The 25,878-nt window shown below is 43.3% G+C and overlaps 1 protein-coding gene across 4 annotated transcripts in view; it reads right to left on the bottom strand.

Annotated features, from left to right (window-relative positions):
- The window catches only part of LOC105561220, a 57,867-nt gene that overhangs the window by 13,174 nt on the left and 18,815 nt on the right, over positions 1–25,878 (bottom strand). The window contains exons 2-13 of one of the 4 annotated variants that reach the window (XM_012011001.1): positions 17,191–17,415; positions 15,155–15,277; positions 13,792–13,800; positions 11,964–12,248; positions 9,876–10,283; positions 9,211–9,441; positions 6,922–7,089; positions 5,133–5,390; positions 2,487–2,597; positions 2,185–2,406; positions 1,363–1,526; positions 53–709 (exon numbers count right to left, since the gene is read on the bottom strand). In XM_012011001.1, the coding sequence (XP_011866391.1) occupies positions 53–709; positions 1,363–1,526; positions 2,185–2,406; positions 2,487–2,597; positions 5,133–5,390; positions 6,922–7,089; positions 9,211–9,441; positions 9,876–10,283; positions 11,964–12,248; positions 13,792–13,800; positions 15,155–15,277; positions 17,191–17,395 (2,841 nt within the window). In that variant the 5' untranslated portion in view covers positions 17,396–17,415. Of the gene's footprint in view, positions 1–52; positions 710–1,362; positions 1,527–2,184; positions 2,407–2,486; positions 2,598–5,132; positions 5,391–6,921; positions 7,090–9,210; positions 9,442–9,875; positions 10,284–11,963; positions 12,249–13,791; positions 13,801–15,154; positions 15,278–15,489; positions 16,137–17,190; positions 17,416–25,878 lie in introns of those variants that run through there. The other 3 variants (XM_012011004.1, XM_012011003.1, XM_012011002.1) reach the window with 3 other exon arrangements.

Below are 25,878 nucleotides of genomic sequence, written 5' to 3'. Positions count from 1 at the left end.
ACCAGAAAAAAGTTACAAGAGAATTATGTTACTTTAAATAATGACAGCTCACCTCCTTTTCCTCGGTACTAGGCTCTTGCACGAGAGCCTTCTCCTCGTCCTTAGAATAATCATCTCGATGATCACGTTGATCGGCACCGATGTCTCTTCTCCTTGCGAAGAACTCCAGATTCTCATGGAAGCTATCACAGTTCTCTTCGGTAATCTCGATGATCCTAGCACCGAGCCTGCTGCCCCTGCTGCAGATAGGCATCATCTTGTCATCTTTGCAAACTTCCTCGTCGACACGAGTATCGTGCTCAATCGCCTTCACGGGAGCTCTTCCATCTTTCGCCGAGTACTTGGCGCAATCGGCCATGTTGATGATCGTGTTCTCCGCCTTGTCCACCTTGGCTACGATTCCGCATACGGTCGGGTTTACCGTAGTCGTAGTTGTCGTGATTCTGACGACGTTGCAGATCCTCTCCGTCGGTGATGGTACAATCTCGAAATTGGCGGCGGCTAGATTCGTCCCCGTAGATTGAGGCGCGACTTGACAGGGACTCAGATTCTGCTCCTGCTTCACGAGAGCTTCCTGCTTTTCTTCAGTATCCTCGGGCGCGTCGGTTTGATTTGAGGCGTCCTGAACCCCGAATGACGATGGCTCGATCGCATGAACCGCCACCGGTATTTCCGGGGGTGGTGTCAGACACGAAACCGGCGACGTGGCCTTTGCGAAAATTTTGTTTTTAGATTTTAAGATTTTCTCCCTTTCTTTTATTACTGTTAAAGTTTTCTCTAATTTCTCGTGCGTGAAGGTATTATAATACAGTAAAGAGAACGTCTTTTTATACACTGAGAAAAATTCCCATCGGATAAACCAATTAAATAGTGTTTCCGACGGTTAATTTTTCCGATTACGTTTTCCAATGAAATTATGGATACATCCGACGAAATTTATCCGATTAATCGGACATTTTTCTCAGAGTATGCACTTTTATGACAGCGCTCTCTAATTTTGTAAAAATTAAGACCTACTGTCCCGCGCATATCCCAAGATATCGTTAGATTTGTTTCACACGAGGAAAACCAAAAGAGAAAGACCTTCGAGCGTGAGTGGGAGGGGGGCGGCGGGTGCGGTGGAGTGCAGCGGTAATTACGTCAAACTCCGGGCGCGGTCCAGCCATTCGCATAATGTGGAAACGTTGTGGCACATTGTATTAATCATGGGCAAACCCGATTTGCATCGCTATCTGCATAGATATTGCGCCGGCCGGCCGGCTGGCCGGTCGGTCGCGCAATAATTCGCGTTGCGCGCTGCATACCGCGCCTCGGTACAGGCGCGCACGGTGTTTAAACCTGGTGAAAGGTGATGTTACCTACCTGTGACCTGCAGTGCGTAGTAGTAGGCTCGGCCTGGCTGATTTGCACCAGCGCCGGCGCTTGAGGGTAATAATGCAGCGTGGTAACCAGGGCTGCGTCCGGTACTAAAGCGCCCGTCATGGACGTCATGGTTTGCAAGGCGGTTTTCGACGACTCGGTGGACGCTGCGGAAGATCAGAGAACATCTTAACCCTTTGAAGCATACATTTTGCTATTGAGCCATTTTTTTTGTGTGAAACTGTGGAGTCGCTGATTACGAATCCGTTATCGGATTTTCATAATTCGAAATGGCGGTTTCAAGATGGCGGAATTCGCAACTTAAAAGAATAACATCATTCAGCTGTAATTCAACTATGCTAAGAAGCATTATTTATATATTATTAGAGCTCATGGAATCGAAATTCCAGTTGAAGATTCTTATAGAATATAAAACATAGCGCGCGCGGAATGGCGGATGCAAAATTGAAATTTGATCCTTTCTTAGAATTTACTCATTCGTGGCACTACCCAGAGCTAACGAGTAAAGAAGTTGAGGTGGTAACGTGGGTTACCACCATGCTTCAAAGGGTTAATGCGATTATGTAACGTATGAAATGCTGGCCCGGTTGCATTTCCAGAAAAATCTTTCGTTTTAGGTAGCGTGGGTCACCGTTTGAAACTTTATAGAATTTCGAGTGCTAAAACACGGTATCGAATCGTATATTTTTGAAGTTACTTTTTTTCTACAATCATAGAAACCACGCCATGTTTGCTTCTCTTAAAAAAAATTAAGCTCTTTCTTCATCTTCAGCTTTCTCTGTTGAGAAAACTAGTCTTACGTACTGATTATGGTTGTTGGACTGTTGCTGCATTCCGTCTCAATCTTTACTATCGGCAGCGTGCTTTGTTGTTTCCTTTTGTTCTCAGTCAGCACTAATCGCGCGCCGCCGATATCACCCAGAAGCTGTATCGAGGGTGGAGGCGGTGGCAATAGGAGCGGCGGCGGTGCAACGGCGCTGTTGTGGCTCGAGTAGTTCGGCCACACGAGCGCCTGCTGCATTGGTTCTGTCGAAAAGAAATGTAAAATTGATTTTCGCCGCGTGCGCGTTAAGAGGGATACGTTTAGAACCGCATTTCCGCATTACCCGCAGAGTGAATAAGGAGAATGTGTCCGGTCGTTGGATCACGGACTAACTGTAATCCACCTTGCAGCCCAGAACCCATCTGCGGAAAGCCGACCGGCTCCGTTGGCATCGCTGTAAAAGCAATATCAATTTCTCATCCTCCGTGAAACCGTGCATCAATTCGATTGTTTCATACATGCATCGGTTATACGTTTGTAATGTACGCGGACGCGCATTTTACTGCATAATAACGATATAAAAACTTAAAGAATATTTTTTTTTTGTAAAATCGCATACACAAGAAAGAACAAAAAGACACATTTGTCAGAACTATTTAGATCATATTGACTTCTTCGCCTGAGAGATACATATCGCACATTCAAGATGACGATTACGACCGGACTTGCATGCAAGAAATTCTGCCCTGATACCTAAATAAGTATTTGGAGGCTACACACTGCACTGCGAGGCGAACGTCACCATTGTATCAAACAACGATGCGTAACACTGGACTCAGCGACACAAGCGTTAAGTTTATCTTACTTACAATTGAATTATTAAAAAAAAAAGCGATGGTTAGAGTTTTTAATTAACATGCGTACTGGACCGAAAACAAGAATTACTAAAAAGCGATAGTTAGAGTCTCTTATTAACATGCGTACTTGACCGAAACTAACATATACATGTAAATTATCTCATGTCATTGAAAAGGACCACATGCGATGGTCGAAACGTTTGACATTAATTACCCTGAATAAAAATAACAAACATTATATTGTTATACCCGCACTAGACATCCAGCGTTTGGCTCTTATTGCCCCTCCCCCCTAGCTCAATCAAGTTAAAGAATATTTTAGTCATTTTTTCAGATATTTTTTGTTTAGTCAATCTTTTATATCGCAATCTCCATTTTTGGTCAAAGAACACGAAGAGATGTTTAAAATTATCTAAGCAATTAAATAAAACGTGTGCTTAAATGTTAAAAATAGTTTGTTATTTGAAAATAACAGCAGCAGTGCATACCTGGGATAATTTTGGCAATTTTGGAAGCTATCTCATTTAACTGTGCATTGTGAATTTAGTTTAATTTTATACCTTGTCGCTACTTAATTCCGTTGTGAAACGGAAAATGGTTTATTATTTAAAAATAACAGCAGCGGTGCATACTTGGGAAAATTTTGGCAATTTTGGTAGCTATCTCATTTAATTGTGCATTGTTAATTTAGTTTAATTTCATATCTTGTCGCTACTTAATTCCGTGTGAAACGGAAAATAGTTTATTATTTAAAAATAACAGCAACGGTGCATACTTGGGAAAATTTTTTAAGTTATCTCATTTAATTGTGCATTGTGAATTTAGTTTAATTTTATATCTCTATCTTGTCGTCACTTAATTCCGTTGTGAAGCGGGTCCTATCTGTATTATTATTTAAACATGCACCGAAAGAGCGTAAAATCGGTTGGGTTTGCGACTTGTATGCTTCAACGTGTGAATTTTTGTCTCTATTCGAACGCCCATCGAGCGACGAATTAAATTAAACGGGTATGAGTGAATGATTTACACGGCGCGAAAATACGCGCGCGAGCTGCAGCCGGGCAATGTAGTTCAGCGTTATTTGGATAAATGTCACTCGGTCAGCGAGGCCGAGGAGGTCAGCGCGAGGGGTGAATTCGATCCGAAATTGTGTAGGGTCGCTCGTTAGTGGCCCGGTTAATCCCTCGTACCGATAGATGCGCGTATGATACATATACATTGCGAGATGTTAATTAATTCGAACCTTTGTTCATTGATGCGACCGTTTATGCCGTCAAAAATGAATATTATGCGAATTCACGTTCGCAGAGGTAAATATCCCGTATGATATGCTTCTCAATGGCGCGCGCTACCCCCTTTCATTAAATTCGACTTCGGTCAATAATCAAGTACATGGAGTATTAGTACAGGACAAATATGATTTGATTATCATTGACAGAATTTTGTGCCGTATAATTAGACCGTTCCATCACGATCGATACTCCAATTTTCTCGCAGTTTGATATTTCTCGCGTAAAATCTCTAATTCGTTAGTAATTTCCACTCATCTCGACTTTCGAATGCTGGAGTATAAGCTACACAGTAAAGAATAAAATGTTAATGTTAACATTTTTCACATGTCCCAAAAAGTCCAGTCTAAATTTTCGGTTGAAATAACGTTCATCGTGTGTGCTACTTTCTGACAAATAATAAATGTTAATTAATTAACGCTATACTTCACATTTATGTTTATGTTCTTTTAACCATAAAATAGTTGAAATAATTTTTAAGTAATGGTCGATATTACATGTTTTGGTTGATTTTGTGAAATAGTTGTGTTAAAAGAACTCGAAATGATGTACATAAAGTGTCAAGTTATTATGTTAACATAGATATAACACATAAAAATGTTACGAAAATAATAACACGTCTGTTTTATGTTAATTTTACATTGAAATAATAGTCAGGTCTTGGTAGCGCAAGAAAATTTGAACATTTCAACACACGATTTTTTTTTACTGTGTATCTATCCCGAGATGTGAAATTTTGTTGAATCGTAGATTTCGTTCGTCTCTCGAACTGAATTTGACGGGTTTAAGGTTCGCATATCGCTCTATTATTCTTATAACGATGTTCGGCCGCGGATTACCCACCTGCGGCCGCCGTAGCCGGATGATACTGCCACAGTGTGGGCGGCCAAGCAGCGGCGGCCGGATCGGTCGCGGCTGCCGGTCCGCCACCGATGCTGCCCAGGGTGGAATTCAGGCTGGAATTCAGACTGGAATTCAGGCTCAGCGAGGGCGCGAGAGCCCCGGAGGGAATGGCAGCGAGGTGGGCCGCACGATCCTCCCCTCCAGGCCCTCCGCAGTGCACCAGGGTAGTGCCGCCTACCGCCATGGCCGTGCTGGAACCTACAACGGACCCAGGCTTGTTCATCGGGATTCATCCGCTATAAAGATCGGCAGAGATCGAGGGGAGTAGCCGTCGGTGGCAAGGAGCGGAACTTCTAAGCTACAGAAACGGCTCCCTGTCCACCCAATGATAATAAATGCTAGCAATTAGAGAAATTAGATTAGGTGCAAATTACAAATTAGATGGGCATTAGTTTGAAATGTTCCCAACTCGATCAACGTCCATTGGATATGGCTCGAATTTTACACCTATTTTAGCTCTTTTTAAATTCGTATTATGAAATTGATTAGAATATCGAAATTGGGAGATTTCTGCAAATTTCAAGATAACAGATAAGCGTAAGAACTCTCGAAGATTCAGTTCGCAGGTTGATAATTTTCTTATGTTAATAAGAGTTTTCAAGATTACCGATATTGAAAGTCTATACTCGGGATCTACGCAAAACTCTGCATTATCCTCTATCAATGTCGAAGGCGTCATTTTCAAAGAAGTATCGTCATAAAAATAATAGCCGCAGGCCGCAGTAATAGCAGCGATATTTTTTCGCAATAAATTACGCTCAAGATACGAGATAACGGCAGCAGGCAAATGATTCGTTCTTCGGCATCGTTATTGGAAACGATAAGCGTAGAAAAGTTGGATTGGAAAAGTATCGTGCAATCGATATTAAAGATTTTCAAGCGCGACCAATTTTTGAATATGCGCCAGCAAATCTGAGCGAGCTGTCTTTCATATTCGCTTTAGGGTTGCGACTCGAACGATCGCGCTACGCGAACATGCTGCGTAATTGGATACCGTGTATTGCATGCAACTGGGGGGAGGGGGGGGGGGGGAGGAACATGCTCATTCGAAAGAGATATCTTGTAACTGAAACAAAAATATTGTAAAAGCGTACAGGCTTGTCGAAGTTTAACGCTAATATTTGGTCACGCAATATTTCTTTAGATACTTGATATCATATCTCGATAAAAAGCTCGATAATTGCACGGTTTCTGGAACGTAGACCTTGTAAACAATTTTATATCGCAACGCAATTAGTAGCGCTGAAAAATTCACATTATTGTAAAGAAATGGCAATAGTTCTTTCATTTGCGCTTTTTGCGTTGCTCTTTTCACGCTCGCGAGCAGCATACTTCTTACATGCCTTAGTACGGGTTCTAAGTACGATGTATTATGTTCGCATTATTAAATGTCGGATTTTACGAGTAAGAATGCTCCAATAGAGGAGAGTCCTCTATTATGAGGTAGGAGTCTAATATGAGATAGTAGGTTTTCAACGTCCAAATTTAATCGCAAATCCTTTTTTTACAACGATTACACGACCTAACAATCAGTTTTCCTAAACAGATTTCACTCCAAGGGCAATAAATTCATGGTGGAATAGATTATGCCTATAATTTAGCAGAAACTCCGCTGTCTCATATCAGGCACCTATCTCATAATAGGAGACTTTATTAACGCTCGTGATTTTATTCATCGCGTCCAGGAATAGAGTTTCATAACAGTGATATCTTTGTGAGAAAAACTTACCCAGGCTGTCCGGTTGGAAATGATGATAGCTTGTCGCGTGATGCGACGTGTGATGACTTAAGGACACATTGCGCATAGACGTCGAAGTCTCTTGATGTTGCAATCGCTGCCTCGCCACAGCAATGCCAACCGGTATGCCACCGGTTCCCGCATTAGAGACTGCTATCCCTGAAACGATTAAGGAAATCGCGCGTGAATCGCAGCGAGAGAAACTGCGATACCGCAGCCGACTCGATCGTAGACTCGATGAGGGACTTAAGATTACATGACGAAGCACGAGCAGAAGAGGTTCTCGAAAGAACGTTGACAAAATCGATCTGTCACTGAATATTGATAGGCTTCTCCTTCTTTAATTTCGTGCATTCTGAATACGACATGTATCATACGTGTCACGTTTGTAGATAGAGATTAAAAATTGAGAAGATTAATATTGAATCGAGAGATCTAGGGAAACGAGAGAAAGATATTTTGTCGAATTTAATTTCACGTAGACGCATAAAAACATGTCGATTACCGCGATTAATAAATCGTATTTTTACATATCAATGTTGAGGAGACACTAATTAAAATCAGATTAAAACAGCGAGCTTATTGTCAACCTAACCGACAAATTTTATTCAATTCGTTACAGGTCCTTTTCAAGTAACAATACAAATAGGAAAACAAGAGAAAATTCGCAGACAAGCGAGTCATCCGTGAGAGAGAGTCAAGAGATAAAATTCAAATCGAACCTCAGTAATGTTCGAATGTGCGCTTATTTTATATCTTTTGACTCTATTTCACGGATGACTCGCTTGTCTACGAATTTTTCTTGTTTTCCTATTGTTAAAATTTTTCATCATCACTGGCGACTGCGAGTGATGTTTTTCTTTCGTAGAATTAGATTGTTGTGATTTAAACTTCAATTATAAGTTATAGATAAATGATAGATACAACATAGATAAGATTTTTACGTGAAATCCCTCCACGTGAATTTCATATCTGATACGCATTTGTTCAGACTCCCTTCTGCATTATCGGTTAAGCCTCGTGAATTTCCTCGATGTATAACAATTTTGTCAAACACCGCAAATTTTTGAATCGAGAGATCGAACGATTTTGTCGAATTCAATTTTACGTAGACGCATAAAAGCATGTCGATTACCGCGATTAGTAAATCGTATTTTTGCATATCAATGCTAAGGGCGCGCTAAGTAAAATCAGATAAATGGTGGATACAACATAAGTAAGTTTACGTGCATCCCGTCGACGTGATGCATTAATTAAAATCACCGTCTCGATCTATTCGTCTATTCTTGTTAATATTATTCTCGCGGCATTCGACCCGACGTATTTTCACCTGGAACGCGGCAATTCACTCGGAAGTGCATTCATTTAAATCACCATCTCGATCTTCCTTTTCCCCGCGCCCACCTCGCTCCATCCTCCTCCTCCTTTCTTTCCCTCTCGCCGTCCGTCTCTTTTCTCCGCACCTTCGGCGACACGCGTTATGCTCGCATGACGTAACACGTGTGGGCATCACGCACCGGCACGAGGACCGTGCGGTGTACCAGGGAGTGCGGATGTGTCAGGACCGGAGAGAGGGTCGAGACTCTTTCGAACCACGCCTTGTGTTTGCGTCGCCATGCGTGCCACGCACCTCCTACTTTAACGAGACTGTCTGCCTGCCGCTCTCTCTTTCTCTCGCTCTTATTTCTCTCTCTCTCTCTCTTTTTTCTTTCGCTCTCTCTTATCCACCTCACCGCGCCTCCTCTTTGCTCTTTTCCTCTCGCCATCTCGCTTGTGAACCGACAGACCGGTCGGTCTCTCGCCTCGCATCGTTCTCTTCTCTCTTTCTCTCCCACTTTTGCTTCTCTTCCTCCCGTGCTCTCATATCGCGCGGTATATGCACGCATCTTCCCTCCTCCCCGAACTTGCGCGCCTATCAAAAAAGGCGTCGCACCGCCTTCGTATTAGGCGAACGGCGTGACGACTCTTCATGCGGTTGAAAAGTATGATGTTGATTTCAGATGACATTATTTATTATCTCACACAAGCCTCGTGTATCACAGTCCTCGCGAAGGATCATTTCTCGCACACTCTCGTCGAGAGGTCTAGGTGTCTTAATTTTGAAAATTGCATTTATATCTTAAACGAGATTCTCGTATCGCGTCGCCTACGTACCCAACGAATGGCGATTCTTTGTGCGGCTGGTGATGTAACGTACGTAATTTAAATGTAATTATGACTATACGGGTCAGGTTAGACGTGTATTTTCTTAGACGAGACTTTTGTCGGGGATCGACTTACCATTCTCGGTCTTCGGTGGAACGGGCTCAATCTTGACGGAGGTGGTGGTGGCATGAAGAGACGTGGAAACTTCTGCGACCTGACAGGGCACCGAAGCCAAAGGTTCCCTTTTTACGGTCAGGCTAGCACTGCTGTTGCTAAGACCGGCGCTGCTGTCCTGCCCGTTCCAGGACGAGACGACAGGTAGTGTCCTACTGCATCCCACATCTGAATGCACCATCTTTGTCTTCCCTGTAATCAATCAATTTCCGATTTCGTTAACGCGTACAAGTTGAAAACCCCGAGTCGTTCGATCCGCGATCCATTATTATGCACGCGGCAATAATTTCGGGAATTTAACATCGAATTTTTCCAAATTTCAAGTTTCGACGATCCGACAAATTAAAGACGGAATTGAAAAGTTCTAAAATACAAAAGTTCGAAAGTGTGGAGAATTGCAAAAAAAATAGATTCGTCGTCCCGTATTCCGAACAGCGCCAATTATACTCGGATACCCGGATATTGGCCGAGCGCACTCGAGCAGCGAGCAGGTATCTGAATATTCGGCCGGCTTATTTTGCCCGGTCCAAAGTATCGGCCCTAATCTCGGAGCGTGACACGTCCGTTTGCATGCGCTATTCATTCGGTTTTACATGGAAAAGTCCGAGGGAGAACGGACGTCGTACCGTTGCTGTTCCTGCAGAGGCACGACGTCCTGCTCGATTTGTTCTCCAGCTTCACCGGTTGGCCTTGACTGGAGAGGAAAGCCTCCCGTTTCTTCGTGGCGGTGGTTTGAACGGCGATCTGGTTGCCGGTCGCCTGGTTGCCACCGCCGCCGATACCACCGTGCATCATCATGCTGCTGGTCGAGCTGCTGGTGTTGGTCAGACAGGACGAGCCGTTCATGGTGACGGTACATCCTGTCGCCGCCGCTGTCGCGCCTATTGGCGGCTGATATTCCTGCAGGAGGACACCCGTCGTCGGCGCGATGCCGTTGGTCGAGTTGGGCGACGAGAAGCTGTTGATGGTCAACGTCGGTGCGCTGCCGGTTACTAGCGACAGCTGAGGCGAGAACGTGTTCTGATGGAGACCACCTTTCGCGAAAAGCACAGAAAATTACGTTAACGTATTCCTTACCGTACAACGAATCCGAGCAATTCATCCGAGTACGTCCGGATGTGTGCCAACGGTTCAGTGTTTTCCATAAATTAATTTACGCGTCGATACTGTAGAGAAACGAGAGAGCTTTAGATACAAATCGAACGTAACGACCCGCGCTGTTTTCGTGACGATTGATATTGTGCCGGTAATGTAAAATAATTTGAAATGGAAATGATTTTCGCAGAAATAATGTCGAAACGCATCGGTAAACGTATAATCGAGGGATATAGGAAAAACTCGCGTACATGTTTTTTCGAGTCTTTTCCGATGCTTTTTCCGCGCGGGAAGTGCTACAAGTGTTCACTCGCTGCGCCGACAAAATTGCTGTTCGCGTAATGAGTTGTGCGAACTCACTTGCTAAGTGTGAAAGAAATCAAAGTCTATTCTAATTTACTCTTCTCATTAGTTTACCTCACTTCCGCAAATTCAGATTGATTCAATTCGTCGACACTTGGTTAATACAAGATGCATAATAGATGAGGTAATGATTTATAATGTCAGTCTACTCGTAATTTCTCTGAAATCGGAGATATCTGTTCCGTTATATTTAACTCTTTTATGCGAATTCGTTACTTTGTTTCTTCTTCTTCTTCTTCCTCGTGGATTAGGCTTAAAGCCTGTTCTATCCAGTTCGTTTTGGTACTTTGAGCATTTGGTTTTACTTCATCTTCGGTAGGCTGTTAACCTTGCCGAAGGAAACCTCCCATCTGGAAGGCTTTGTTTATTGTATGAAAATTAGGGCTGGTGATCTGGATCGGGTAATGTGAGTTATCCGGGTATCAACTATGATAATAATGTTAAGTAGATATTGTCAGGGTAAGGATGAGGGCAATTTAATATTAGGGGGGTAACACATTGCCATGAATAACATTACCTATAACAATGAAGCTTTTTAGTCGACATGATGGACCAGTGTTTTAATACAGAAAATTTATTGCGAAAAATATTACCTCAGCCAGGGTTTGAACCTGGACTTCCCTACTCTCTCGGGCGTCCCACCAATTCGGCCACTGAGACATGTAACATAGCCTGGAGAGCAGGCAAGTCCAGGTTCAAACCCTGGCTGAGGTAATTTTTCAAAATAAATTTTCTGTACTAAAACACTGGCCGGTTAATGTCGACTAAAAAGCTTGATTATCTATTACTGGTAACTTGAAGAGATTTCTATGTTTGAATTATCTCTAATTCTCTTTTAATTTCTTTTCGGTTACAATAACGTCACGAGTGAAACCGTACACGGAAAGAAAAGTGTAGCTGCTGTAGCTAGAAACTGCACGTGGCAACTAAATTTCAGCTGTACAATATGGACAGCTAATATTTAGTTGGGATAGCCAAATATTTTGCTACTGCGCCTATTGTATTAGGTGCGACAGCAAATCGTTTGCCGTGGTTTGGAAATTTATAGCTACGGCAGCAAAATATTTTCGGCAAACCATGACTAGCTACGGTAGCGAAAATTTTGATTCGACAACGATGTTTACGCCGTTTTGTTTCGAAAGTCTCGTTTCAAATTGAAGAAAAAAATGAAGTTTTATACCACGGCAAAATTTGTACTATTTATCTCGCGGTGCTTCGAAATCGTGCAATTCTAGGCGATACGGATAAATTCTCACCGTGATGCAGATGATGAATTCCGGTGAGATTGAGAGTGTGCTGCGTGTGTTGCGTATGCTGGGCGTGATGCAAACTACCCGCCACGTTAACGCCGACACCCTGCAGGCTCAGGGCCTGCTGGCCTGTGGCGGCTGCAGGCGCCAGGTTCGCCAAATTTTTCGCCAGCAGCTCCAGCTGTGTCACGGGCACAGGGCTATAGGGCGATCCCGGCGGGGGCGTGGGAGCGCCCCAGGTGTAGCCACCCATCCCAACCCCGACCGCCGCGGAAAACACGCTCTCTGAAACTGGAGAATCCGCCGCCGATTAATCGACCCGGCCTTCCGCCGATAAACGTAAGTTTCGTCTGCCGCGAGCCGCGCGAGTAGGAAATACCGTGTACGATATCGCGATACGCGAATAGACTGACTCTACTCGGCGTAACGTGCAGTTTGTTAACCCTAGAACGTTTAACTCTTTCACGCATGATGTCCGTGCGGTGCTACACAATACGCTTCTTTCTTTCCTTCCCGCAGGGATGACCGATCCGCACAGTCATTTAGGCTTGACGTACCCACGAACCCGAGCTCAATACCCAACTGCGAAGCACTCGCATACATTTGCACATCATACACGGCCACATGCGCACGTTTTTGTAAGCGATAGTGCGTCAAACTATAATTTAAGGAAAAACAAGCGAGATGCAGTCTCCAATTTTAAGGACAATAAGAATACAAGCGCTAACAATACACGTTTGATGTAGATGAACCGAGATAGCGACAAAGCTGAAGTTGATTTTTCTTTTGTATCATTTAATTTAGAAAAAATCTTTTTTATTTATAACGTAACATTCTATTGCAACAATTTTCTGTATAATACGTAATCACGTAGCTCTTGTACACCTGCATCTGTAAATTTTTGCAATTTACGTAGCAAGTCCGAAATATTTTCTGCTTTTTATTATTGGTAAAACGTGGGCGAGTAGCTCGTGGGGGCTACTTCAGTCCCATACTTCGCCAGTAATTAAAATTCCGTATTTTACCGATAATTAACTGATTGGATATTTTATCGATAATTAGTTAACTGTGGAGTTTTCCTGAAGAAAGACGCACACAATAGAATGGAATGATTAATAATTTCGGGACCCGTTTCGCAAGGAAAACGCGTAATTCTCGGGAGGGAACGCGTCTATCAGCGCGCGCGGCAGCGCGATATATCTTCTGTGGCGCGCTGCGCCATTGCTAGGACTATTGATTTTATCTAAATGCGGATACGTATCTGCCTATGCAATTTAATGTGCGTGAAAAATAACCCGTTGATATCCACAATGATGCATAAAATCGGCTGTCGTTAATGGGTTCATCGAGAGCATGTCTTTCTCTCAAAGCGCACTCTGGGAAAAAAAGACAGTTGGCAACCCATTTTGGGGCCGACAATTGGTAATCGAATTATTTGGATTGTTCGTAACACTCTAATCTTTTACGAATTTTACCTCGCGTAACTAAAAATCGCAATTTTTCTATTCTATCTATAGCCAAAATTTTTAAGTAACACTAATCAATTCTCTCAGTTAGTCGACATTCTGTCGATATTCAATAACGCAAAGATAATTTTCACTTAAGAGGCATTAACCGAAATGTTAAGTTGCTTAACTATGAAAAAAAGCGGTCAAAATTTCTCCCAGAGTTACGAACAATCCAAATAATTCGATTACTAATCGTGGGCCCCAAAATGGGTTGCTAACTGTAGTTTTTTTTCCCAGAGCACTAAAAAAAACTTGCATTTATGTCCGCGGTTCTTTCCTCGTCACATGTGATAAGGAAAATAATCAAAGTATTCGTTTATACTTACTTGTCCGTTCTGCAACAATGTGGAAGCATGCAAGATAAGATTAAAAATTAGAAATTACGATAAATAGAATTTCTCCCATGAAAAATCGACTCGAGATTCGATTTGAGAGCCTGCTGTCAATCAACGAACACTCCGTATTACTACTTTTTTGACGGTTCGCGAAAGACGACTCGAAGGAGACCTTTCACGGGTTTCGCGGGTCCCTTGTCTGGGCCACAATGGAGCAATTATGCAATTAAAGCGACGAACTCGGATAAGGACCCGGAGGAGTTGAAGAAAAACGCGCGCGTCACAAATAGAATTCCCGCGTACAGCCGCGTATCCAGTCGTCGTGTAGACCTTGCCTCGCCTTCTTAGAGCCTAACAACCTCATTGTTCGAGGTGTAACCCAAAACGCGGCTCCGTGAAGTGGTAGACGGCGAGTGGATTCGAGAAAGAGAAAAAAAAGGGGGGGAACGCAGGGACGCGTCGGAGGATCGAATCCTCCTCCTTTTCGGAGTCTTGTCGAAAATCGAATCTCGCCGACGAAATTTCAATTATCTGAGGGAGGGTTGTTCTATTTGCGAAGATGGCAGGAAAAATTGCAAGGGTGACAAAATTGAGAGTGACTGTTAATCTTTCGATCGTCAAGCAAGCTTCCTTCGATCCTTCAAGATCCTACATCGAGGTTTATTGCCTCAGTCATTTATGAAAGTTTTAGTTCTATTTTGAAAATCGTAGCCCAGCTCTAATTCTATTATATAGTAGAACTTAAAACAGTAAAAGAGGTCGAACTGCGAGTACATAATTTACTCCTACTTTAAAACTGATAGTGTCGGGAATTTCTGCTTTTGCCAATTTAGCAGTGAAGTAGGTCCTTTTAAGTAGGGGCTAAAGTAAATTGTTAGAATTAAAGATTCAAGGGAGAAGTAAAAACTATAATGTCATCAAAGTAGGTTATTGCTGGTCTATGTAGGTGTATAGATCAGAGCTAAGTAGGTGTAAATTATCATCAAAAGTGTCAAAATAGTACCAAAATTTCGATTCGGGATATTATAAGAAAATCTACGTATATTTGTTATTATATAAATGTCTGGATGTATCTGGAATCTAGAAATGTCTTTATCTTCAATCGCATGTAACGCGGAAGGTATCGATCTCTGGACTGTAATGAAGGGGAAATTGACGCAAGATTTATCGTAGAATTTGCCATTAATGTCAGCGTCGAAATCTCTCAATTATTTTACATTTTATAAAACCCGATGCTCGACAACATAATAAAAACGCTCGCTGTTTTTGTAAAATGTAAAACGCGTTCGCGGCAAGAGATATCCTCTAGTCTTCGAAGAAAGCGAAGTCGTAAGAAAGGAAGTCGTAAACTTACCCTTGTGCGTCGCGTGATAAGCCCGTGCTGGCATCGGTTGCTCGGGGGTGGCGGGGGTGGCGGCGACGTAACTGCCCCCGCCACCCCCTGGGAATAACGAGTACAGTCCGTAGCGGTTCGCACCTGTAACATCATCGTCGAGATATCGGACGGTTAATAATGAATTGAAAAACCTAAGAATTGATGATAACGCGAGGAGATTGCGGTTGACACTTAATTTTCGCACTTGATTGTTTTAGGACGAGACGAAATACTGGCGGACGATATACTTCTGAAAAGGAATACGTTAAAACGACTAATTGTAAGTAAAGATAGATGTGTCATTGACTACTTACATTCTGAAAGAGGGGGAGAAATATCGGATCATTCTTTTCTTGGTTGCCGCGGACGCGCAATTAGCTATTACAAAGAATAGAACGGGAAAAGATTCAATGTTTTTTTCGCATCCTTCTCTCTTTCCTTAATACCTAGTTCAAAATACGCGATATGGAAACGTATTGCATGCCAGACTATCTCTAATATCTGTGGCAAATCGCTTTGTTTTGCATGGATTTTGCATGGATTAAACCACAAATACAATTGCATTTTCTACGTATCTTTTACCATTGAATCTGAAATCAGGACTTCTGTAACGTACTTAGTTTCTACATAATGTTTCAAACGCCACACATATATGATTTATCATAGAAATATTCAACGCAATGCGTCACGGCAACTCATATCCGCAATTCGTAATGTCTCGAAACAGGACTGGACTTTATACAAAATAAACTGCTCGTATTTACAGCCAGTTCTGTAAAAAGTATAAACAATTGTAATATATTGTAAAATATATCCAGACTTGTCCAGTTTTTCAAACGTCAAGGCGAATAGAACGATAGATACCGCAAAATATCATCCATGCCAATACCAAAATGGATGGAAACTTGATAAGGAAAAAAGAGTAAATACTTGTTTCATCCCGAAATTGATAAAATTGATAAAGTGTCGTTTCGCAAGATAGAAGACGAAAGAGTTCGTGAAACTCGGCAGTGAACCGGAGATATTTAGATCTTCAGTTTAACTCTCCTGCAACCGAGAGCTATTTCGACGCACGAGGGGTCTTGCATGCAGCCTGAATTCGAGATATCGGATTGATAAAGCGTGATAAGCGTATTACACGTCAAGCGTGAACGACCTCTGATCAATAGTGAATATTACATAACATGTGGATAGGAACACAGTGATATTCGTCGTTGAAGACGATTTTTTTCTCAGCGCGAAAACTCAACTGCGCCAATATCTTGTTGCATTTTTATGACTGTTCGATATTGAATATCTTTAAAGTTGGAGAGTAAGCATTCGGATTAAAATCGAGATAAAGTTATTTATCAATGCAGCACATCTTTTACGTGAAACAACATTGCGATCAGCTCTCAAGTTGTATTTTAACCAGGGTTGGGAAGCAACTCGTTACTTGTAACGAAGTTGCAGTTGCAGTTACCTTTTTTTTGTAACTCTAACTTAACTTCGTTACTTTCTCTCCATCTGTAACGTAACTCAGTTACATTAATAGTCACTTTATATATTTTTTTAACCTCCACAGATCGCATTAGGTCTTGCATTTGCACATGAACGCCTTTATCGACACTTTACAATTCAAATGCAGATTTAACATTTTTATTTTTATTGCAAGAAAATAACTGCAAAGTGACTCGTTACTTTACGAGTGACTGCAACTGTAACGCATTACTTTTCAGAATTTGTAACGTGTAACTGTGACTAGTTACACTTTTAGGGAAAAAGCTGTAACTAGATACTTTTATAAAGTAACTTTCGCAGCCCTGGTTTTAACGACGGAAAGATCGTCTGAAAGTTCGATCGAAAACACCGCGATACCGCGTAGCAAGAAACAAATGTAGTATAAGTTTCCGCAATGTATTCGGGAGGAATACTCGATATCGGGCTCTCGAATCCTTTCGGGGCAGTTCAATCTCCGGATCGTTACGCCGCCGCGAGATAATAATGATGATTGATACGTATAATGTAATGCGAACCTTGATTGTGAGCGGGCGCAGGCGTAGCGGCCAGAGGTGGTATACCCTGGGACTGTTGATTGGGAACCTGATTGGGCTGCGCAGGTGCTAAAGGCCATAGGGTCGTCGTAGCGGCAGCGGGGCCGGTTGTCTGCTGAGTCCGTGCCACCGTGTCCCCCACGGGACGATCCCCGGTCCCACTTTGGGCCACGGGAGGGACCAACATCGAACCACCCCCTCCCGAGGCTGCAATCAGAGTATCGGAAAAACATACGATATTAATCTCAATTTTGGACAAACGCGAGAGACGTTCGGTCGGGGCGTCGATCTTAATTTCAATTGTCCTCTGGCTCCTTTATGGTTTACATTAGTTACAAAGTCAGGTTTTTTTATCAAAAGTTTCAATGATCATTTTCATTTGTCGCAACATGTTCGCCGTATTGATTTTCAATATCCCCCCCCGAGTCGAAATTTTGGTACTATTTTGATACTTTTAAGGATAAATTGCACCTACTTAGCTGATCTATACATCTACATAGACCAGCAATTACCTACTTTGACATTATATTTTTTACTCCTTCCTTGAATCTTTAATTCTAAAAATTTACTTTAGCTCCTACTGAAAAGGACCTGCTTTAATGCTGAATTGGCGAAAGCAGAAATTTCCGACACTATGAGTTTTAAAGTAGATGGAAATTTTTTACTCATAGTTCGACCTCTTTTACTGTTTTAAGTCCTACTATATAATAAAATTAAAGGTTCAACATTGGGCCAAAATTTCGATTCGGGCTGTCAATTGAAGTGAACTCGGAACACAGCGAAAACATAATCGAAAAAGTACAATTAATTCATGAGAATTGTTCGGGAACGGAAGATCGTTGTACATTTTAATTAGAGAAAAAAAAGGAGAAAAAGACTAATTTCAAACTGGTCAAAGCATCCGTTCTTAAAGCTACGGTTTAACATTTCGGGGCACCCCGTGGATAGATCTGCTGTAGACGTCTACGTCTATAAATCTTCGTTTAGAATTCGTTTAGCACCGAGGCGAGGCATGGACGAGAAATTGCTTATACTTTTAAACCCAGTCGAGTCAGAAATGCGACAGTACGTTAAGATATCGATACCGCGTTATTAGTATCATAGCGTCATTAGCGTTTCGTGTAGAGAGCGGCTTTGAAAAAAAGAAAAGTCGAGTCCGACGAGCTTAAGGGGATCCTAAAGCCGCTGGCGAACTCGATCAGTGTCGATAGGCTAGGAGACGGAATTAAAAACGTCAATTGTCGACATTTTTAATTCCAACTTCTACTCGATCCGAGAAATTTACAATTCTTGTATCAAGCAAATGTTGTCAAGTGTACAAAATTAGTAAAATTTTTTTATTTTTTTCCGTTTTTGATATAAAGTCGACCAGCATAGTCTAGATTTTGCTGTGTACTTTAATTCCATAAAAGAATTTTGCATTTCTATAAAGCCAATTGAAAGCTTACGTCTAACAAAGAATGTGGATAAAACAGACGGCTTTAGGATCCCCTTAAAAAGGACAAGGAAAAGATGAGGAGTGCAGAAGAGAGGAGACGTGGGGAAGGGACGGAAGATGGAGATCGCGAGATTGACGAGGCAGTCGAAAGGGAGAAACGACGAGAGGAGAAGGTAGTAAAACCGAGAGGAGGCCGAAACGAAGAATATAGAACGGCTTCGATAAGTTGAACGAGAAGGAAAGCTCGAGGAGCGCACGAGCGTAGGGGTGGAGGGTTCCGTTTCGCAGCGGCGGGTGGATTAGATCGGAAGGAACAGTAGAAGGGTGCGAGGCAGGAAAGGGTAGCAACAGGTCGGCAAGCATAATGTAGTCTCTTAGATATACAGGGTGACGCGCCTAAGGGTGTGCGCATGGCGATCGCCGTGAGTCGATCCGATCCTGAAATTGTCGGCTTAGCTCTTTTTAACGCTGCAATTTTTCAGCGTTACAATTTATCGGCGAAAGAATTTCGTCTGTCAACGTCCCTTTAATTACCGTCGCGTAAATTTTAGATCATTCCACTTTCTCTCGATAATTTCTGTGGTTATACGTGTCGAGCGAGGTAGCGGGATCGAATTGATTGAGATGTAAATAATGAAAAGACACATTAGCCTTATACCAGTCTTGTACAGAATGTCGCAAGTGCAAACGGTTGATTTTAAGGAATTCTGGAAGAAAATCTGGTAAAGCAAGATCCAGATCGGCCGCGGTCACGTCGTTCACATCGAACGTCTCACCACAAGATACGTTTAATTCGTGCTAATTAATTATCCGTGGAGGCTTGGGTTTTTTTTGTGGCAAGAGCGCACTAATATGTACTAAATGAAAAAGCGAACGCATATTAATATGCGACTGGATTTATTTGCATTAACAAAGTTTGGCGCCCCTAGGTTGGCCGGGATTAATTTCCGGTTACGCCCATTGCTCCGTACGTACGACGACGCGTCGGCGACAGTGCAAAGCTGTTTTCATAAGGAAAATCGCTACGGCGTTACAGCCGAGTTACAAGTAACAAAGTTAATCGCGATCCTTGACGCGCCCTCGCGTGCGCTCGGTCATGCGTGCACGCGCGCTTACGCATACTCGGAATCGGAGCGCACTCGCCCTCGTTACCGCGTGCACGCGTGCAGTAACGACCGACCGTCAATAACCTGTCAATCCGCAGGTATACACCGTGTCGGAGGAATACACGTGGCGCGGCGCCCGCCGATAGTCGCGCGTAGAGACCCTGTAATCAGAGACTGGCCGTGAGAGCTCGTCAAATTCGTCAAGATTCTACGATCGTAGAAGAGTGAGATAGCCTATGCTTCTCTCTCACTCGCGGGAATTTGACGAACTCTTATGGCCAGTCTCTGATTACAGGGTCTCTAGTCGCGCGAGCCGCGAATTGTGACGATCGGTCGCGTCTCCTTCACGGGCCCTTCGTCTGCGCGATCAAATATTTCAGCGCATTTCAAATTAAAACCCTCGGACTACTCGTGTTCCGCGAGACGGGCGTAGGGTAGAGTGGGTTTCGGATGATTCAGCGTTGTCGTCTATCTTCTGGCTTCCGGATGCGCGCATGGCACAAATAAATCGTTAAATGAAAGAGTGTCGGCGATGCGGTGACGTAGGATGTAATCGGTGGCGATCTTCTCTTTGAGCGGGAAATGCTTCTGGGTGGGAATCGCTTTTCTGTGCGCAATTTGCCTCGGACTTGCCCACCTCGTGTCTAGCCGATATGGAATCGGTTTTTTTTTCTAATAGAGGAAAATTCTCCGAGTTCTTAAATTTTTAACGATTGAGCCTGAAGGGTCGTTCGGGGACTAGGCTTTGAAACGGTTACACGAGTCACGATCTGGGATATATGGCATACTTGTGAGAAATCGTAAACAAACGAATTAGACACAAGAAAGTTCCTTGGAACCTTTTGATAAAGCGCTTTGTGACGTAAGCCCGAAGGAACTTTCCTCGCATACTCGACCGCACTCGGTGTGGAAATCCGGCCGCGTGTTTTACAAACACCCCGTACGTACGTGTCGGCGTGCGATAAATAAATGGCAGTGACGAAAAAGTCGGCGCGCGAGGCACGGAGGTGGCGGCGGGAGGAGGCAGGGGTTCCGAAGGAGGCGAGGTCCCGACAACGGCCTAATTTTTCATTTCCATCGCTCTCGCCGCCAGCAGCGGAGTGGCCGGGGGCCGCGGAAGGGGAACGGGGAGGACGAGAGGGTGGCGGGAGAGAGAAGGGAGAACAGGTTTCCAGGTCGATAGGGTACCCCTACGCGGGGCCCTACGAGCCCCGCGTATCTACCTGACGACGCGAGCCCTCTACGCGGAGGGAAAAATGGTGAACAGGTGCTCGTAAAAATCTGACACCTCCGACTTTTCTCGCTCCCGCTCTCCCCCTCGTCCTGTTCTCTTCTCCGAATCGGTGAGGCGAATTATGGGGTCGAGACTATCACGCGCTTCCTACTTGGCGACTCCGATTACGCCACGATCAGCGGGAATCTTGCTTTTTAACTTCCGCTTTGTTTGACAATCGCGTAGCTCAAGTAATGTCGCTATCCGCACCAGGCAGACGCGGGGAAGCTTAACTCTGTTATCGTTAATTGATGCCCGACGATAAAACTGCGTTAAATCTACTTCAGCGGGATAGTTGGAAGGAATAAGATCATTTATTTCTTGTAAGATTCTTTATTTCAAGGAGACAAACAGATTTTCTGATTTTTGCTTTTTCTTCGCTTTCCGTGACGACGATTCGCGATTAAAAGTTTGTGGAAGAGCGAGAATTTTGAGGATCCCCTCATTTTCACCATTTCTTTATTTAATTCCTTGAGATAAAGATTATTCTTTCTCCCGATTATTACTCAGCGGTTACGTTGAGTCTCGCAGTTGTACATTATCGATGACTGCACTCGAAATGATAAGCGATCGGCAGCAACTGCCGAGCCGACGCCTATCCCGATATCCGTCGGTCCGTCAAATTTTACCCCGCGACGACACGGATGAGGGTTAAGGAGTAGTCCTCGTTCTCTCTCCCTTTCTCTCTTCCTCATGTGTGCGCGAGTCAGGGGTCGTGCACACTCCGCTTCGCCATCGGTGGGTCGATATATGCAGCCTAGGCGACGGGGAAGAGGGTGGCCGGGATTCCCGCGCGCGCCACCCCTCTTCCCCCACGCGACATGATGGGGGCGACCGAGCCGAGCCGGCTGTCATTTCCACACACAGCCCCACGCTATTTCGAGGGCCGAAATTTCCGATCTCTAACAACGCACCGCGTGGAAGACGCCGCTTTCCTTCGGGAGGGCCAGCAGGAGCCACTTTTTCCAAAAATTGATAACTCTGAAGGAAACTGGACCTGGGAAAGAGAGTGACGCTTCACAGTTAAACTGTGAAAAACGTGTGAGAAAGAGAGAAATTGCCAAAATGTTGCACATTAAAATGGATCCTAACACCGATTAAAAAAAAAGATACCGAGAATCTTTACCCTATATATGACTCTGTTATTAGAATAGAATAGAATTAGCTTTATTGCTCCCCTTAGGGTTACAATCTTCTTACGGACTTGTACCTAAATTTATTCTAACTTATCCTACATATCCTACATTTTAAAAGAACTGTTATTGATTCTCTGACGTGATTGTTTGTTATTTATATATATTTATATATTTATTCTCCTCTCCTTCTCGATGTCTCTGACCTAGAAGTTTTATCGCACTTACATTTCCGACAGTCGTGCTTCAGCCTGCGTACACACGTTAACTTTGTGCTGAAAAATTTAATAATTATGACTCACTTCCTTCGGACTTTTATAATTTCGACTTCATATTACGTTTGCTGGATTATTCATTAAGGTCATCGACTGGTCCAGAATTTATTTCCAACCTGTTATTATCCTCTGTGACATACCATATCTTTTATTGTAATTATTAATCGTGATTTTGTCCCTTTTACTTTTAATTTTAATATTGTGTCATACACATTGTAATTATTTATTAATTTATTCTGTATATCGGACGAATTTGTAATCTCGAGTATCGGTTTTCATTTTAGAAGTTGCTCGAAAAGGACCTAAACCCCAGGTCGAAGTGTCGCTTTGTATGTTCTTTTATCAAACACGTGCCAGGTCGATCTAAACCTACTTATTGTTAGGAAAGAGAGTTCGGTACAGCAGTTTGTTTTACTTTCTCGACTCGAATTTGAAAAGATGCTCGCGTTAAGCGAATGAATCTTGGACGATTTTTCGCACCGCTGCTGCGGTCCAAGCTCCTAGTTTGCGTCTAGAAATTATTTCGATGCGATTAGAAGTGTGCGTTTAAGGCGGTCGACGACGTCTGTCCGTGTTCGTAGCTATAAACCAAGGTCCGAGGGGCCGAATCTTGAAGGCCTTCTTTAAGCCTCTCCAGAGAGGCCCGAGAGGAGAGGGCTCAGTTCGAGAGGACAGGTTCTCCATCCTTTTTCAATGCCTCTCTCGTCGGGTTTCACCTACACGTTCCCTCATCGGTCCTTTTCTCGACCCACGGATCTCGCGTTCGCTGATAGTGCTCGCTCACTGCCAGAACACCTGGCTGGTCGAGCGAACCGAGTCGAACAAAATCCCTCGAACACGCATCGAGGAATTTTTCAGCGCCGTACATTTTCTCGGCACGCACCTTTGTTACGAGATAACGAAACTTGTTGCTGATAATGTAAATTCGAATTATCTCTCAAAAAATTCTAGTTTCCGCTTAATAAAAACTGAACGACGAGACTCGAGTTATAAATCACTACAAATTTAACAAAATGTTAATCGGAAAATCCTAGAGTCGTAAACAAAATGAGAACCTCGAGCTCAGAGAACGGGAGAAGGGGGGGGGGGGGAAAAATCGAGAAAGAGAGGAGCGCCGATCCTCGAAGAAGACAGAAAACGCATCGTCGAAGAAAGACAGGAAGCTAAGGAAAGAGACCGTGATAGCAGAGGGAGGAGAGCGAGGGGGGGGGGAGCGAAGGACGAAGAGACGAAGGAGGAAGAAGCAACGTAGCGAGAGGCAGCGAAGGAGAATGGAGGGGAGGACGAAAAGAGAAGAAAGAGACTCCAACTTAGAAGATAGGCAGAAAGAGATAGAGGGAGGAACTCTCTTCGAGCGAGAAGACCGAAGCGGAGCGAAGAGGGAAGGAGCGACTGAGGGGATCGAGAGATCAACGTAGTAGAGAACGTGAATACACGAGTAGTAGTGGGAAAAGGACAGGTATACGAGGGTTTTAAGCTAGGCACAGCATTCCAGGACCCGGCCGTCCGTCCGTCCGTCCGTTTGTTCCTTCATCCCTTTCCTAGAATCAGGGTCAGCACCGGTAAGAGAACGTCATGAGTAATGCATTTTGTGCTGCATTCGAGTTGCCGGATTATACTCGCCGCGTCGTGTTTGTCATCGTGTGTAAAGACACTCGAGGTATCTTCATTGAGTCACAGAATACGTGGCTCTGAAAGGAATCGCAGTGTTTTCAGGCAGCGCTTACGTGCCTCCTGCGAGCCCCGAAGTTCCACGCGACTCCACCTTCGGTTCCACGCGTGTTATTACTCCGGTTTCTTGTTACACGCCGTTTGAGCAGCAACAGCGATTCGATAGGGAGACCACCCGTTAACGTTTTAGTCGCCACGGGCGATCGAGTATGCGTGTTGCGCGTGTATTTCCTCGGGAATTGTGGCATATATATTAAGGGACTTCTCTCTGTTGAGGGATATTAAAGGAGAGATCTCGTTTATCTTTCTCTTTTTATCTCGCATCGTGTACCAGCGACGAACACGGAAATGAAGCGGAAAATATAGTCGTCACATCTGGGCGAGTGCCATAACTCTCGAGGATGCACAAACGTCACCTATATACGTACGTCGCGGCAATCAACTTGTCAATATAGGACGAAATTGCGCGTCTAAGGGCTGATTGTATACGCGAGCTATTCCGGAAGAGAACGAAAATACTGCGCACCAGTAGCCTGCACGAGCAATTTGCATTCGTGGCTGGCTTTCGGAGGGACGAGAGACCAGCGGGAGTCGCTCCGGAATTTTCGCTTTTCCATTCATTCTCTCGAGCTGCCTGAGGATCAAGGATCAAGGATCCATCCGCGCGATTTTCCAGGTAAAACTTTCACCCGAGTGAGAGAGGATGGAGAGACGGTTTCGCGCGATCATCGGTTGCCACGATTATTCGTGGTGTAGTCTCGCTCGATATTTTTTTTCTAAATCTGGTAACGTCCAAATTAATGACAACTTTTAAATCAATCAGAAGTCTGTCTTAAATATACAAGTTTATCAGGCGACTGCCTTCAAAGTAAATAGGTATTTAGCTCTCTGGAACTCTTAAGGTGGCTCCTGCATAAACCAAAAGTAGAAAAAATTGAAACTTAAGTATGTTGCAGTTGTAAATTTTATCTATCAGTGCGTGAAATTTCGGGCCCGGTCGCCGATGAAATAAAACAAAGAAGAAAGTTGTATTTTTTCACATTCCAGTAAACACCAAGTAACAGTTACATAACATCAATATTATAATTTCCTACTCAACAAGATAAATGTAATATAATACCCTTGTTATATTACATTTCCATTGTTAGGTAGGAAATTATAATATTGATATTATGCAACTATTACTTGGTGTTCACTGGGATAGGGGTTCTGGGTCGATCGCTCGCAGAAGCACTTTGAGGATTAATATTACTTTATAGAAAAAGTAGATGTTAACAAAAAACGAGATAAACATAATAAATGTCACAAGGATTCAAATGTGCTATTAAGTATATGAGGCCACCGACCTCTGCAAGCAAATACTTATTAGTAAAGTAGAAAAATACAGTGTTTTGAGGAAATTTGACAGCGCTTTGAGACCTGGCAATATCACATATTTTTAAATATGTTTTTAAATGTGCATATATAACTTAGCATATCAATGCATTTGATCAGTAAGGGGATCCTAAAGCCGTCTGTTTTATCGACATTCTTTGTTAGAAGTAATCTTTTAATTGGCTTTATAGAAATGCGAAACACTTTTACGGAATCAAAGTACGCAGCAAAAACTAGACTATGCTGATCGACTTTGTATAAAAAACGAAAAAAAATTAAAAATTTTACTAATTTTTGGTACACTTGACAACAATATTTGCTTGATACAAGAATTCTACAATAAATATATACAAAATGAGACCAGCGTACTCTAGGGACAACATATCAGAACAATATCGTG

The sequence above is a fragment of the Vollenhovia emeryi genome, unplaced genomic scaffold (genome assembly GCF_000949405.1).
Source record: "Vollenhovia emeryi isolate VEMERY1.0 unplaced genomic scaffold, V.emery_V1.0 DF939209.1, whole genome shotgun sequence".
Classification (NCBI taxonomy): domain Eukaryota; kingdom Metazoa; phylum Arthropoda; class Insecta; order Hymenoptera; family Formicidae; genus Vollenhovia; species Vollenhovia emeryi.
This window is presented reverse-complemented; position numbering and strand designations above follow the sequence as displayed.